Source organism: Astyanax mexicanus, chromosome 10 (assembly GCF_023375975.1).
Source record: "Astyanax mexicanus isolate ESR-SI-001 chromosome 10, AstMex3_surface, whole genome shotgun sequence".
Lineage (NCBI taxonomy): Eukaryota > Metazoa > Chordata > Actinopteri > Characiformes > Acestrorhamphidae > Astyanax > Astyanax mexicanus.
In genome coordinates, this window is record NC_064417.1 from 19,526,990 (window position 1) to 19,539,824 (window position 12,835).

The 12,835-nt window shown below is 37.1% G+C and overlaps 1 protein-coding gene and 1 long non-coding RNA gene across 2 annotated transcripts; both read left to right on the forward strand.

Moving 5' to 3' along the window:
* Positions 1–3,432: 3,432 nt before the first annotated feature.
* Positions 3,433–8,457, forward strand: LOC125804730 (uncharacterized). Its single transcript, XR_007440882.1, has 3 exons — positions 3,433–3,514; positions 6,994–7,099; positions 8,246–8,457. It is a non-coding gene; the product is annotated as an uncharacterized LOC125804730 (long non-coding RNA).
* Positions 8,458–9,019: 562 nt separating this feature from the next.
* Positions 9,020–10,846, forward strand: LOC125804729 (uncharacterized). The gene is made up of 3 exons (XM_049484036.1): positions 9,020–9,654; positions 10,194–10,362; positions 10,695–10,846. Exons 1-3 carry the CDS (start codon positions 9,174–9,176, stop codon positions 10,819–10,821), a joined length of 777 nt encoding a protein of 258 aa, XP_049339993.1. The 5' UTR covers positions 9,020–9,173; the 3' UTR covers positions 10,822–10,846.
* Positions 10,847–12,835: the final 1,989 nt, after the last annotated feature.

The following is a 12,835-nucleotide window of genomic DNA, read 5'->3' on the forward strand; positions in this document are numbered from 1 at the left end:
GGATAAATGGTAAAACCGTAATTTCTACATTCTTTTTTTGTGAATGATACATGTTTTTACTGTAAAATATACAAGCCATTATTACATTTCCGTATTTTTACTCAACAGGCAAAACCGTAATCTCTTCATTCATTTTTTGTGAATAATATTTTTTTTACTGTTAAATATACAAGCCATTAATAAATTTCCATATTATTTGGATAACGGCTAAAACTGTAATTTCTACATTTATTTGTCATGAATAATATTCTTTTCACCATTAATATGCAGGTCACAAAAAACAGTCAACATTGTGATTTTTTGCCCTTTTTTCACAATAAGTAATATATATTTTGCAAGGCTTTTTTCACAGTTCAATACAGAAACCATTATGCGTAGAACAATTGCAAATCAATAAAATATGTTTTAACCGTTGAATTATTGATTTATGACAACATGGTTTTCTGTCTCATAAGATTTTTGTAAGTAATCATTTAAGAGCTATTCATGTGTTTATTCAGTACACAGCATTTATTTGACAGTTCACAAGTACTGCTTTAACAACCTAATGACTGGAAACCCAAACTTGGAAACTTGGAAAATGGAAAATTAAAGGCTGTTGAACAATTATTACCTGAGGTGTTTTTTTATAAAAGAATTTTACAGAAATCCCTGGAGGTCTTTTGAACTTCTTTCAGCCATAGACCACTGAAGTCATTGCCATTCTGTAGTCCTCGCATTCCCATATTTGGAGTTCTGTGTCAAAGCTGAATTCTCTATGGGCAAAATTAATGGGGCTTTCAAAAACTTGTCTCTATAAAATTTTGTGGTAAATAAATGTGCTCAGAACCTTATACGTTTTACTCAGTGTACATTTTTCTCCCAAATACCACTGGATCTGTTGAATTATTAGATAGTTTCATAGTTATAATGTGAATTTTGCTAACGCTAAGCTAAATGCTAGCGCGCACTGAACTGATGTCACAGAACTGGAGCTTAGCTATAGCGCACTATTAAATGTACAGCTGTGCTGTACTGTGATCGTATCATGTTTTGGATTATTATCCTTCTTCATAGATGATCAATATAGTATTCAAAGAGGTAAAACCCACTTTAAGTTTCTAGCCATGCAGTGTAGACTCTGTTAGAGCTTCAAAAATGCAGATAAGAGAAAGCAAGATGCTAGCTCAGTGGTTCTATCTAGCTAGATGAAGATGAAGAGTATTTTCTTCCCATTAAATCTTTTATAAGGAAAGGCTTAATGCGGTTTAATGTACTAAACAGAAAGTGAGCAGTGAGTAAATCTGGACCAGAACACCAAATCAGATAAATGGATCTGGCCAAAGGCACAACGGTCCAGTGCCAGAATGGATGTGTATGTGAGTTTAAATCATCACCCAAACAGACATTTGTTCAGTGGATTATGCCCAGCTCCACTCCGGGTTTGGGTGATGATTTAAACTCACATACAGATCCATTCTGGCACTGGACCGTTGTGCATATGGACTAGCTCAGTGGTTCTCAAACTTGGTACTGAAGCAATGCTGCCCACAGGTTTATTGTTTAATTACAGCACATCTGATCCAATTAATAATCCCTTGCTAGGGGTGTTACAGCAGGAAACACTGACACAAGCAGCACAGTGGTACTCCAGAACCAAGCTTTAAGTGCTGTATCCTGCTTCACCAGTGTAGCCCAGTGCTATTAGCATGCTTAATTAGAGAATCAGATGGTTATGAGCACTAATCAAACTGGTCAACCAGGGTCATACTAACAGACCATCTAAACCATTAAACTCAAATTTGGTCATATGCTTTGCTGGTCAAGGGCTAAGCTACCCAACCCAGCCTGTTTACCAGGGTAGCATTATGTTTCCTCCTGAATGTGCAGCTTCTCAGCCTCTCTGACTATCATGGAACATAAAAGCAGTTATCAGCAGAAGCTAGTGTTTATCTGGATTCTCAAGCGGGGACGTAATGTCATTTACACTGCAGAAGATCCTTAATAAAAGAAAAAGACACTTGGTGTTTTAGTACATTAAGCCACATTAAGCTTTTTCCTCATAATAGATTTAAATTGAAAAAAAAAACATGTTAAGTTTTTAGACCCTTATTTTCATCTAGCTAGATAGATCTTTGGTTCTGACTGAGAATCACTGAGCTAGCTGCTCGCTTTCTCTTATTATCTGCATTTTAGAAGCTCTAACAGAGTCTGCACTGCAAATATATAGTTTTACCTCTTATAATACTTTTACTAATAATACTTCAATACTTTATTGATCATCTTTGAAGAAGAATAATTATCCAAAACGTGATACGAGCAGATTGTAGCCGTTTTAATAACCTGCTAACTTAGCTTCAGTGCGCACTAGCATTTAGCATAGAGTTAGCAAAAATCTCATTACGACTCTTAAAACGATCTTATAATTGAGCGAATACGGTGGTGTTCTGGACAAAAATGCACACAGAATAAAACGTTTAGGGTTCTGAACACTTTTTTTTTTTTTTTACCACAGAATGTTCATTTTTCCCATAGAGAAATGAGCTTAGACACAAAACACCAATATGGGTAAACTGTGACCACTATGCATGAAAGGGCTAAGATAAGACAGACAAGTTAATCCTTTAATTAGTCGCACAATGGGAAAATGTACAATGTTAAAATAATTAAAATAATTTATGAACTTTTTTTAAGTTTTCCATAGAATGTTTTGTCTGTTTCATGGCATCTTGAAGAAGCAAGTATTACATTTTTAAATTTCTTTCATTGTACTTTGGTCAACATCAAATCAAATTTGTTGAATGGACTATTCCTGCTGATCTGAGATCACTTTCATATGGAAATAGATTGTGGGCAGCAATAGGGACTGGTTTCACACTGTTTGGTTTTTTGAAACATCACTTTTTAAAAAATAAATGTTTTAAATGCATTTTGTTTTAGTTTCCAAGCTGAAATTAAGTGAATTGTAAGGAAATTTATCAACATGCATTTCAAATTGTAATACAGGCTGTGGAGAGAAAGCGCGCCTGATTTTGAATACTAACAGTCGCCTCATGTGGGCGCCGTCCAATAAGCGCTTTCGGTTTCGGCGGTCACTTTTGCTGTGTTTTTTCTACTCATACAAGACCAGCCTCCTATCTGTTTGAATGAGGAGAGACCAATATACTCTAGTCTGAAGGTGTAATTATCATTTGAACAACATATTTTACATCACTAGTAAAATCTGTTAAAATCCTTATGAACAGTTTGTAGCGTTTGTCTCAAAAAAAGCACAGAAAAACTTGATTTTTTTCGGCTTGTTATGGCTACTGCGCCTGCGCAAATATTTACAGCCGGGGGGAGGGGGGGTGGGGTTCCTCCGATCTCTGCAAAAGCAACAAGCTGATTGGCTCTTTTTGTTGGAAGGCGGGAGGATCAGCGTTAAGCGTTAACAACTCTCCTTCACGCTGCAGTCAGTGGCTGGTCTCCTCTCGAATAACATGTCTGTGTGTGCTTGATGGAGCTCTGCAGTTCATGTCAAGTCTGTTTTAACGAGGTAAACATTTCTGTGTGATATAAACGATACTGTTCAGGTGTTTGTGTCCCAGCTGTGTTAACATCTCCAGAGCATATACCATGTTAGCTGGCTAGCAAACTAAAGTGAACTATCAAGCTAAATAAGGTAGCTACAGAAGCTAGTGTGAATTGTCTCGGCTTAGTGGTGCTTACAATGAGCAGTTCCCGTTTCCAAGCATGCTTCAGCATATTTCAGTCCACATTGCAATGATAATGCGTTCGTTTTGTGTTAGATACATGCCTGTTTGAACATGTACAACCCCTGGCAAAAAGTATGGAATCACCAGTCTTGGATGAGCACTCCTTCAGACATTTCATTCTGTAAAACAAACTCTGATCAAAAACATGATACAATAATAAGGTCATTCCAAAGTGCAACTTGTTGGCTTTCAGGAACACTCAAAGAAATGAAGAAAAAACATTTTGGAAGTCAGTGAATGTTACTTTTATTGACCAACCACAGGGAAAAAAATATGGAATCACTCAATTCTGAGGAAAAAAGTATGGAATCACTCAAATTGAAGGTAGAAAATAAGGACACACCCAGTCAATTTCCTTTCCCTAAATGGACACCTGCCTCAGATTAGATCTGCTCGTTAGTCTGCAGTTAAAAATACCTGCAGTCATGACACCTTGGAGGGCTGCTGGACGAATTAGAGTGGCAAGAACCATGGCTCAAACAAGAGAAATGTCTCTTGAAACAAAAGAGAGGATTGTGAAACTTCTTGAAGAAGGTAACTCTTCACGCATGGTTGCTAAAGATGTGGGCTGTTCACAGTCAGCTGTATCCAAGATATGGACCAAATACAAACAGCATGGAATGGTTGTTAAAGCCAAGCGTACTGGTAGACCGAGAAAGACATCAAAGCGTCAAGACAAGCAACTTAAGGCCATTTGTCTTGAAAACCGAAAAAGTACAACTAAACAGATGAAGCATAAATGGGAAGAAGCTGGAGCCAATGTATGTGACCGAACCGTAAGAAATCGCCTAAAGGAAATGGGATTTCAATACAGGAAAGCTAAAAGAAAACCATCATTGACACCTAAACATAAAAGAACAAGACTGCAGTGGGCTAAGGAGAGGCAATCATGGACTGTGGATGACTGGATGAAAGTTATCTTCAGTGATGAGTCAAGAATCTGCATTGGACAAGGTGATGATGCTGGAACTTTTGTTTGGTGCCGTTCCAGTGAGATTTATGAAGAGGCCTGCCTGAAGAAAACAACCAAATTTCCACAGTCCTTGATGATATGGGGTTGCATGTCAGGCAAAGGCACTGGGGAGATGACTGTGGTTAATTCTTCTATCAATGCACAAGTTTACATTGACATTTTGGACAGTTTTCTCATCCCTTCAATTGAACAGATGTTTGGAGATAATGAAATAATTTTCCAAGATGACAATGCATCGTGCCATAGGGCAAAAACAGTGAAGGCATTCCTTGGAGAAAGACACATTCAGTCGATGTCATGGCCTGCAAATAGTCCAGATCTCAACCCAATTGAAAACCTGCGGTGGAAATTGAAAAAAATGGTCCACAAGAAGGCTCCGACCTGCAAAGCTGATCTGGCAACTGCTATCAAAGAGAGTTGGCACCAAATTGATGCAGAATACTGTTTGTCACTGATCAAGTCCATGCCTCAGAGACTGAAAGCCGTTATAAAAGCCAAAGGTGGTGCAACTAAATACTAGTGATGTATTTTGAATCATCTTTTGTTTATCTGTTTTTCATGATTCCATACTTTTTTCCTCAGAATTGAGTGATTCCATATTTTTTTCCCTGTGGTTGGTCAATAAAAGTAACATTCACTGACTTCCAAAATGTTTTTTCTTCATTTCTTTGAGTGTTCCTGAAAGCCAACAAGTTGCACTTTGGAATGACCTTATTATTGTATCATGTTTTTGATCAGAGTTTGTTTTACAGAATGAAATGTCTGAAGGAGTGCTCATCCAAGACTGGTGATTCCATACTTTTTGCCAGGGGTTGTATTCGTGTTGCATCTGTGGAGCATCGTTTCAGTCTCTAAAAGCGTATGTTCTACATTGCAAGCTCCATCGCAATGAACCACGGTGCATTTTCAAGTGTGTTGAAAGTGGTTGTAAGCAGGTGTTTTCTGGATATGGAGCATTAAAATCTCACTTCTATCGCCAACATAATGCCACGTCCTCCGTTGCCCAGGGTATTGCTTTAGCATCACTTAAATGCACAGTTTCACTTTGTGAACGTCAGTGTGACGGAGTCAAAGAATTGGTTGCTCACTTAAAGCAGCACTTAGTCGAGGGACGTGCTGTGAGCTGCCCAGTAAGAGGCTGCAAAACTGTGTTCACTGTAAAATCTTCATTTACTTCCCACATGTCTAGAAAACACAGACACTGTTCTGTAAATATGATTTGTGAATCATTCACAAATACAAATATTGAATGTCCTTCTACAAGTGAGCATAATGTTGCTACCCACCAAGAAACTGCAAGTGTTTCACATGCAGAAGAAACTGCCAGTGTTTCACATGCAGAAGAAGCATTTGGGGACGCACCTAATTTCAGTGACTTGTTTCTTAGAAATGTGTGTATGTTTTACATAAAATTACAGGGGCAGCATCTTATTCCAGCGTCTACTATTCAGAACATTGTTGAAGAGATTCAGAATATACATGAATTGGGACAGGCCTATACTTTGAATAGATTACACTTGCTACTGAAAGATTTGTCAGTATCAGATGAAGATATTGAAAAAATCTGTGATACAATGAAAGAATCTGACTTGTTCTCAGCTTGCCACACAGGACCTATGAGAACAGCATACTCTAGAGCCCAGAGCTTTAAAAAAATGTTTAATTACGTGGAACCTAAGCGCATGTTTTTAGGCAGAGATGAGAACAGAACGGAAAGATTTGCATATTATGTTCCTGTGTTAAACACTTTGAAGAGTATGCTAGAATCCAATTTTTGGCAGGTGCTCATGTCAGTAGATTGTAATGATGTTTCCGTGCCAGATGTTCTCTGTGACAGCCAAGATGGTAAAGTGTTTAAATCCAACACCTTTTTTCAGGAAAATCCAACTTGTCTTAAACTGGTCTTATACCAGGATGCATTTGAGGTGGTGAACCCTTTGGGTTCTGCAAAAAAGAAGCACAAAATATTGGGTGTGTACTTCTCACTACTAAATTTGCCCCCCCATGTTCGATCAAATGTTGATCACATGCAGCTGGTTTTGCTGTGTAGAGAGAAGGACTTTAAAGAATTTGGCCATGCCAACGTTTTTTCCAAGTTGGTGTCTGATTTGAAAGTCCTGGAGGAGACAGGGATAACAATGGCAGATGAAACCGTTGTTAAGGGAACTCTTTACTGCATTGCTGGAGACAACTTGGGCTCTCATTGTGTTGGTGGATTTACAGAAAATTTCAGTTCCTCAGAATATTTCTGCAGATACTGTCTAATTTCTCGAACTGAATTTCAAGGTAACCCAACTTCATGTGGACCAGAGCGCACCACTGAAAGTTACAAGTCTGCAGTTGATCAGTTAGAGGCTGAAAATGTGCCAGATGTTCAAGGAATAAAGTTCAGGTCAGTCTTTAATTCTTTGGAACATTATGATGTATGTCTGCCTGGTTTGACCCCTTGTCTTGGCCATGACCTCTTTGAAGGTGTCCTCTCTTATGATGTTGCACTTTACCTGAGGTATTTTGTGAAGAAAAAGAAATGGTTCACATACTCCATTTTGAACAGGTCTATTAAACAGTTCAAATATTCATCCACAGATGCTTCCTCCAAGCCATGTGAGGTCAGTCCTAAAACACTTAGGCTTTCTGGTCATGCTATACAGAATTGGAATTTTCTAAGGCTGTTGCCTCTAACAATTGGAGACAGAGTGCAGGATCCACAAGATGAGGTGTGGCAGTTAACTCTACAACTGAAAGACATTGTTGATTTGGTTTGTGCTCAGAAAATTTCAAGACCTCAAGTTGCTTACTTGGATGCCCTCATTCAAGAATATTTAGATTCAAGGACGTCACTGTTTCCAGAAAACAACTTGAGACCAAAGCATCATTATTTACGGCACTATCCAGGATTGATTCTAAAATTTGGCCCACTGATCCGATTATGGACTATGCGCTTTGAGAGCAAACATAGTTACTTTAAAAGATGTGCAAGGCATTTGAAGAACTTTAAAAATCTGTGTCTCAGTCTTTCAGAAAGACATCAGATGCTTCAAGCCTATCTTTCATCTGGTTCAGTGAGTCCTCCATCCTTACAAATAAAAAACAGCTCACCGTTTTACTCTGAGCTTTACAGTCAACAAGTTAAAGATGCAGTCTGCCACTTTGGCTTCACTGAAATAAATGCAAAGATTTCTGGAGATGTGCAGTATAATGGATTAACATACAAGAAGGGACAGTTTTTTGTCATTAGGAATGACGACTCAGTAGAATTTGGTGAAATCATTCTCATTGTAGTGAAAGATTGTTCAGCACTTCATTTTCTGATGAGAGTATATTCAGTGGAATTTCTTCCACACTACCATATGTACTCTGTGAAAAATGAAAGTGGAAGATTGCATTGTGTACACATTAATGACCTGATTGACATGTGGCCATTGTCATCTTACATGAAGAATGGATATCAGATAGTCCCATTGAAGCACAATGTGTTGTCGGTAGATACTTAGATGTCAGTTGGACAAAGGTGTTTTTGTGTTTGTGTATCTGACAGATATGGCAGAATCAGAAATACAGAAGATAAGCAGTGCCATTACTGCAGTGTTTCCTGATCTTCCTGAAGCAGTTCTGAATTCAGTTATAGACACATTGAAGGCACTTGGTGCAGAGACCACAGATGATCTGAAGTACATTACAGAAGGAGACTTGCTGCCAGCACTGAAGCCAATACAAGCCAGAAGACTTGTTGTTTCCTGGGCACAGAACAGTAAGTCTGTTAATGTGTAACAGTGAAAAACTGTGATCACTCCAGGACATAGACGTTAGTAATTTAACAGCAAATTACCTTATTCAATGCTTAAATGTCTGTTACAGATTCCGCCACTCCAACTCCAACCTCGGTATGTCCCTCTCCAGTTTCTGCATGCTCCACTCCACGTTCTGCCTCTCCCTCAACATTGTCAACCACATCTACCTCATCATCCCCAAGAGGCAGTTCATCTTTTCAGCCAGACTGGGCAGACAGTTTTCAAATACCATGGCAAAAGCTCCCTGAAGAGTTACTGCAAAGTCTGGAAAGACAGAAAAGACCTAGTCCACGGCTACGACGAGAGATGATTAGAATTGTGGTTTCTGAAATTATGAAGGTGTGTAATAACCCGACCAAACACAACACTACAGAGATAGGCAAAAGAATGGTGGCCAAGTATCCTAAATCGCTACAAGATGTAATTGAGGGTGATGTAGTTGGATCTGGATATCATTCACTGGTCAAGCAACTTCAGGCATGCGTTGAGAATGTCAAACGACCCAACACATCAATGATAAAAAAACGTAAGCCAGTTTCAGATGGATCTGACACAGAGGAAATTCCAGCTGAGCACAAAGCAAGTGTTCAAGACACATATGGCTGTGTAAAGTGGGAGCTGAAATATTTGCCACTCTCTGAGACTGAGGATAGTCAGCAAGAAAAAAAAGAAAAGATGAAGACTATGTTTGAAGAGATGAATTACAGTACAGACGACGTGAAAGAATTGGTACAATGCACCTTTTACACACAGCGTAAAGACATCAACAAGGGGACCAGCATAAGGCAACTAACCCAAGAGTGGCCCTTTTTGTTCAAGGAATCTGGAATGGTAGTACACTTCCAAGAACTTACTGGTGTCAGTCTAATGGAGTGCTTCCATGCCAACGTGGACAAGAAGTGTCGACGCCTCTTAAGTTTCTTTAAAACTGTTGATGCACCAAAACACAAACAGGTTCTGGATGTTTTTATCAAGTTTCAGACTGAGAGAGGCCAATTGGATGGTTGTCCAGGAGATGTCATCGAGATGGTACTTCTTTTACTGGCTCATTTTGGTGAAAAAGAGGATAACCTGTTTCATTATGTCGATAAGACATGCCTAGCCAGAGAGGTTCAGATGGAGAAGCTGCCAGCAACACCCTGCATTATTGTGTGTGGTAAGTAAAGCCCAAAAAGTGTAACCAAACTCTCTAAATCTGCTGGTGTATTGACAGCCTATTCTACTATTGGCTTACATTGTTACAGGTAATGTTGTACAGTTTATGGATACTGACCATTAATTTGCCTGGTACCAAGCTCAACCAATGGCTAAATTCAGTGTAGAAATGGCATTTGTTATGTCCAATTTAGCAAGTACAATTGTATTAGTATAGAGTGAGGAATGTGTGAAATGGCTACAGCAGTCCAACTTCAAAACACTGTAGAGAGTTCTCTGCCCCGCTCACCATTCAACAGATGCAAAGCTCACATTGGCAAGCAAAGACAAGTCATGTATAAGTTTGCAGTGTTTTTACTGTTTGCACATTATAAAGGAACTCAAGGAATCTTAATGAAGCTCAGTGATTGGCTGTTCATAAGATACAAGTTAATACACAAAATGTAAATTTGTAGCCATTTCACACACTCACTCTAATTTAATCCCTTTTTATTGAGGTTTATTTATTTGTTTTATTGTTGGCCTTGTTAATCTTTTTAGGGTCATCCTGCTTTACTGCTGGGATGTTCATGTTGAGCATCGACCAAGAGGTTGTCAACGACCACATCACTTCTTTCGTACCTGCCTTCTGTCTGCTGTTTGGCAGTTACTACTGTTTCAACATACACTACCCAGTGGAACTACGGTCAACACTTGAGTTCCTTCAAAGGTATAATTTCTTTGTTCTAAAACATTTGGGCACCTGTTTTATGACTGTTCAGTTTCTGTTTATATATTAAACAAGTAAAAATAACCTAATTTATAAATTAAAGTTAACAAAAAATCTGTAAGAAATTAGAGAGAGTGTGTGAAATGGCTACAGGATTGTAGTTTGTGCAAAAACTTATGATCAGCATATATCATCAGACATTAAGGAAACGTTGGGTTTAAGCTCATATTTAATTGTATAATATTAATTAATAAGGGTTGAGAAACTTTCAATCAACACAGTCTTTTTTTGTTGTTGTTTGGTAATTAATGTATTTATTTACTTTTATCAAGGTGTTTCTTCTCGATAAATCCCGAAAGAGGCACCAAAGTCCAGTGGAAGAAAAACAAGAAAGCACTTGCTGTCAATCCCAGAGTCCTCACTCTTATTGCTGACCTTGCAGACCATGAGTGGACCTAGACATTCCTCATGGACAATATGTTAAGGTACAATGTATATTCCATGTTGTCACTGTCCAAAGAAAAATAAGTATGTCCAAAAGAGTAGATTTACAGGAGAGGCTAAAAATGTGCCTTAATTCCAGTGTAGGTTAATGTAAAGATCTTTTACCCCCCAGGTGATTTTGGAACATATTGCTCTGACATTTTTCACAGCATGTAAAAATCAACAAAAAAAGAAGCTATATGTTTTTTTGTGGACAGTGACTTAAAATTGTTGTTAAACTTGTACCAAAAAAGTACTGGAAGTTCTGAGAATCACTGTAAGTGTACTTTTACTTGGAAAATGGCTGCTATAGTTTATATAGATACAAGTTCTGTTTTATGAGGTCAGTGAGGTCAGTGGTTTTGTTTAGCAAACAAGGTGATTTTATGGCAATTTTATAGTAATTTCAGGAATCGAAAACAAGTGATTAGAGTCACTGAGGTTATTGTTTTAAGTCTTTGCAAGATGCACATTTTCATTACTGTTATACTGAGCAGTTTCAAAACAATTGTTATTGTTGTTACTTTGTAACCATTTAATAAAGAGCAGAATTTTGTTTACGGGATCAATAATTTATTGATCAATAAAATGTTTAATACAACTTTGACCTTGATGTAATTATTTGATTTTATGCAAGATGGTGTTACATAATGCAGATTCATTGAGGATTTAACAAAAAAAATATTAATCTGACAGTATTTGTTGTATTTAAACTGTCTGTAGATTAGACTAACTTGATTACAAAACTTATTTAACAGCGGCACACTTTAATAAACAAATCTTCTTGAATATATGTTAGATGTGAAATAGTTACATTAGTATGTTCATTTCATGATAAAACCCTCATACTTCATGGCCAAACCTTTACTTCTATAGCATCTTAACGAAATGTATATGGAATAAATCAGTTGTTATATTACAGACTGAATTCATAAAAAAAAGAAAAAGAAATGTAATTTATATGGATTATATGGCAAACAGTTTCTTTATATGGCACAAATTGTGTATATATAAAGTAAAATATGGATTTAAATTCTAACTTGAAATCAACAGTACATTTATCTTTTTACTGCAACGTTAGGGCATATTGTAATGTATTTTTTTTTACGGTTATTTCTGACAATCACATTTATTTTACTGTAAATACTATAGGCTTTTTACAGTGTAATATACTTTTATTCACAACAATATATTGTAAACAAAATAGTTCATGAATGTGAAATTTACGGTTGCCAAGAATTATACCGTAATAACTTATACATGTGCAACCGTTTATTTTACGGTGAAATACTGGCAGATGTGGTTGCCAGAATTTCACCGTAAAAAAAACGGTTGCCAAGAATTATACTTTAATATCTTATACATTGCAACCGTTTATTTTACTGTAAATATTATAGGCTTTTTACAGTGTAATATACTTTTTTCACAACAATATATTGTAAACAAAACGGTGTGTGAATATGAAATTTACGGTTGACAAGAATTATACCGTAATATCTTATACATTGCAACCGTTTATTTTACTGTAAATACTATAGGCTTTTTATATTGTAATATATTTTTTTTCACAACAATATATTGTAAACAAAACGGTTCATGAGTATGAAATTTACGGTTACCAAGAATACATGTGAAACCGTTTATTTTACGGTGAAATACTGGCAGCTGTGGTTGCCAGAATTTTACCGTAAAATAAACGGTTGCAATGTATAAGATATTACAGTATAATTCTTGGCAACCGTTTTTTTTACGGTGAAATTCTGGCAACCACAGCTGCCAGTATTTTACTGTAAATTTTACGTGTTTTTTTTTACAGTGTAGAAGCTCATTATTTATATCTGAATCTGTGTTCCTCAAAAGGATGCACAGTTTTGATATTAGGATTGTGCAATATATCAGTCCCGATATTACAAAACAAAATTAGATGGACTGTGTATCAGAAAATTAGGCACATCACTCTGAAATAATCTGTATTGTGGCATTCTAGGTT

Excerpts from the sequence above, each read along its gene's own strand:
- LOC125804729 (XM_049484036.1), top strand. The coding sequence starts at position 9,174 with ATGAAGACTATGTTTGAAGAGATGAATTACAGTACAGACGACGTGAAA. Across the intron at positions 9,655-10,193 it reads ACCCTGCATTATTGTGTGTG|GGTCATCCTGCTTTACTGCT; the intron begins GTAAGTAAAGCC and ends TAATCTTTTTAG. Across the intron at positions 10,363-10,694 it reads ACACTTGAGTTCCTTCAAAG|GTGTTTCTTCTCGATAAATC; the intron begins GTATAATTTCTT and ends ACTTTTATCAAG.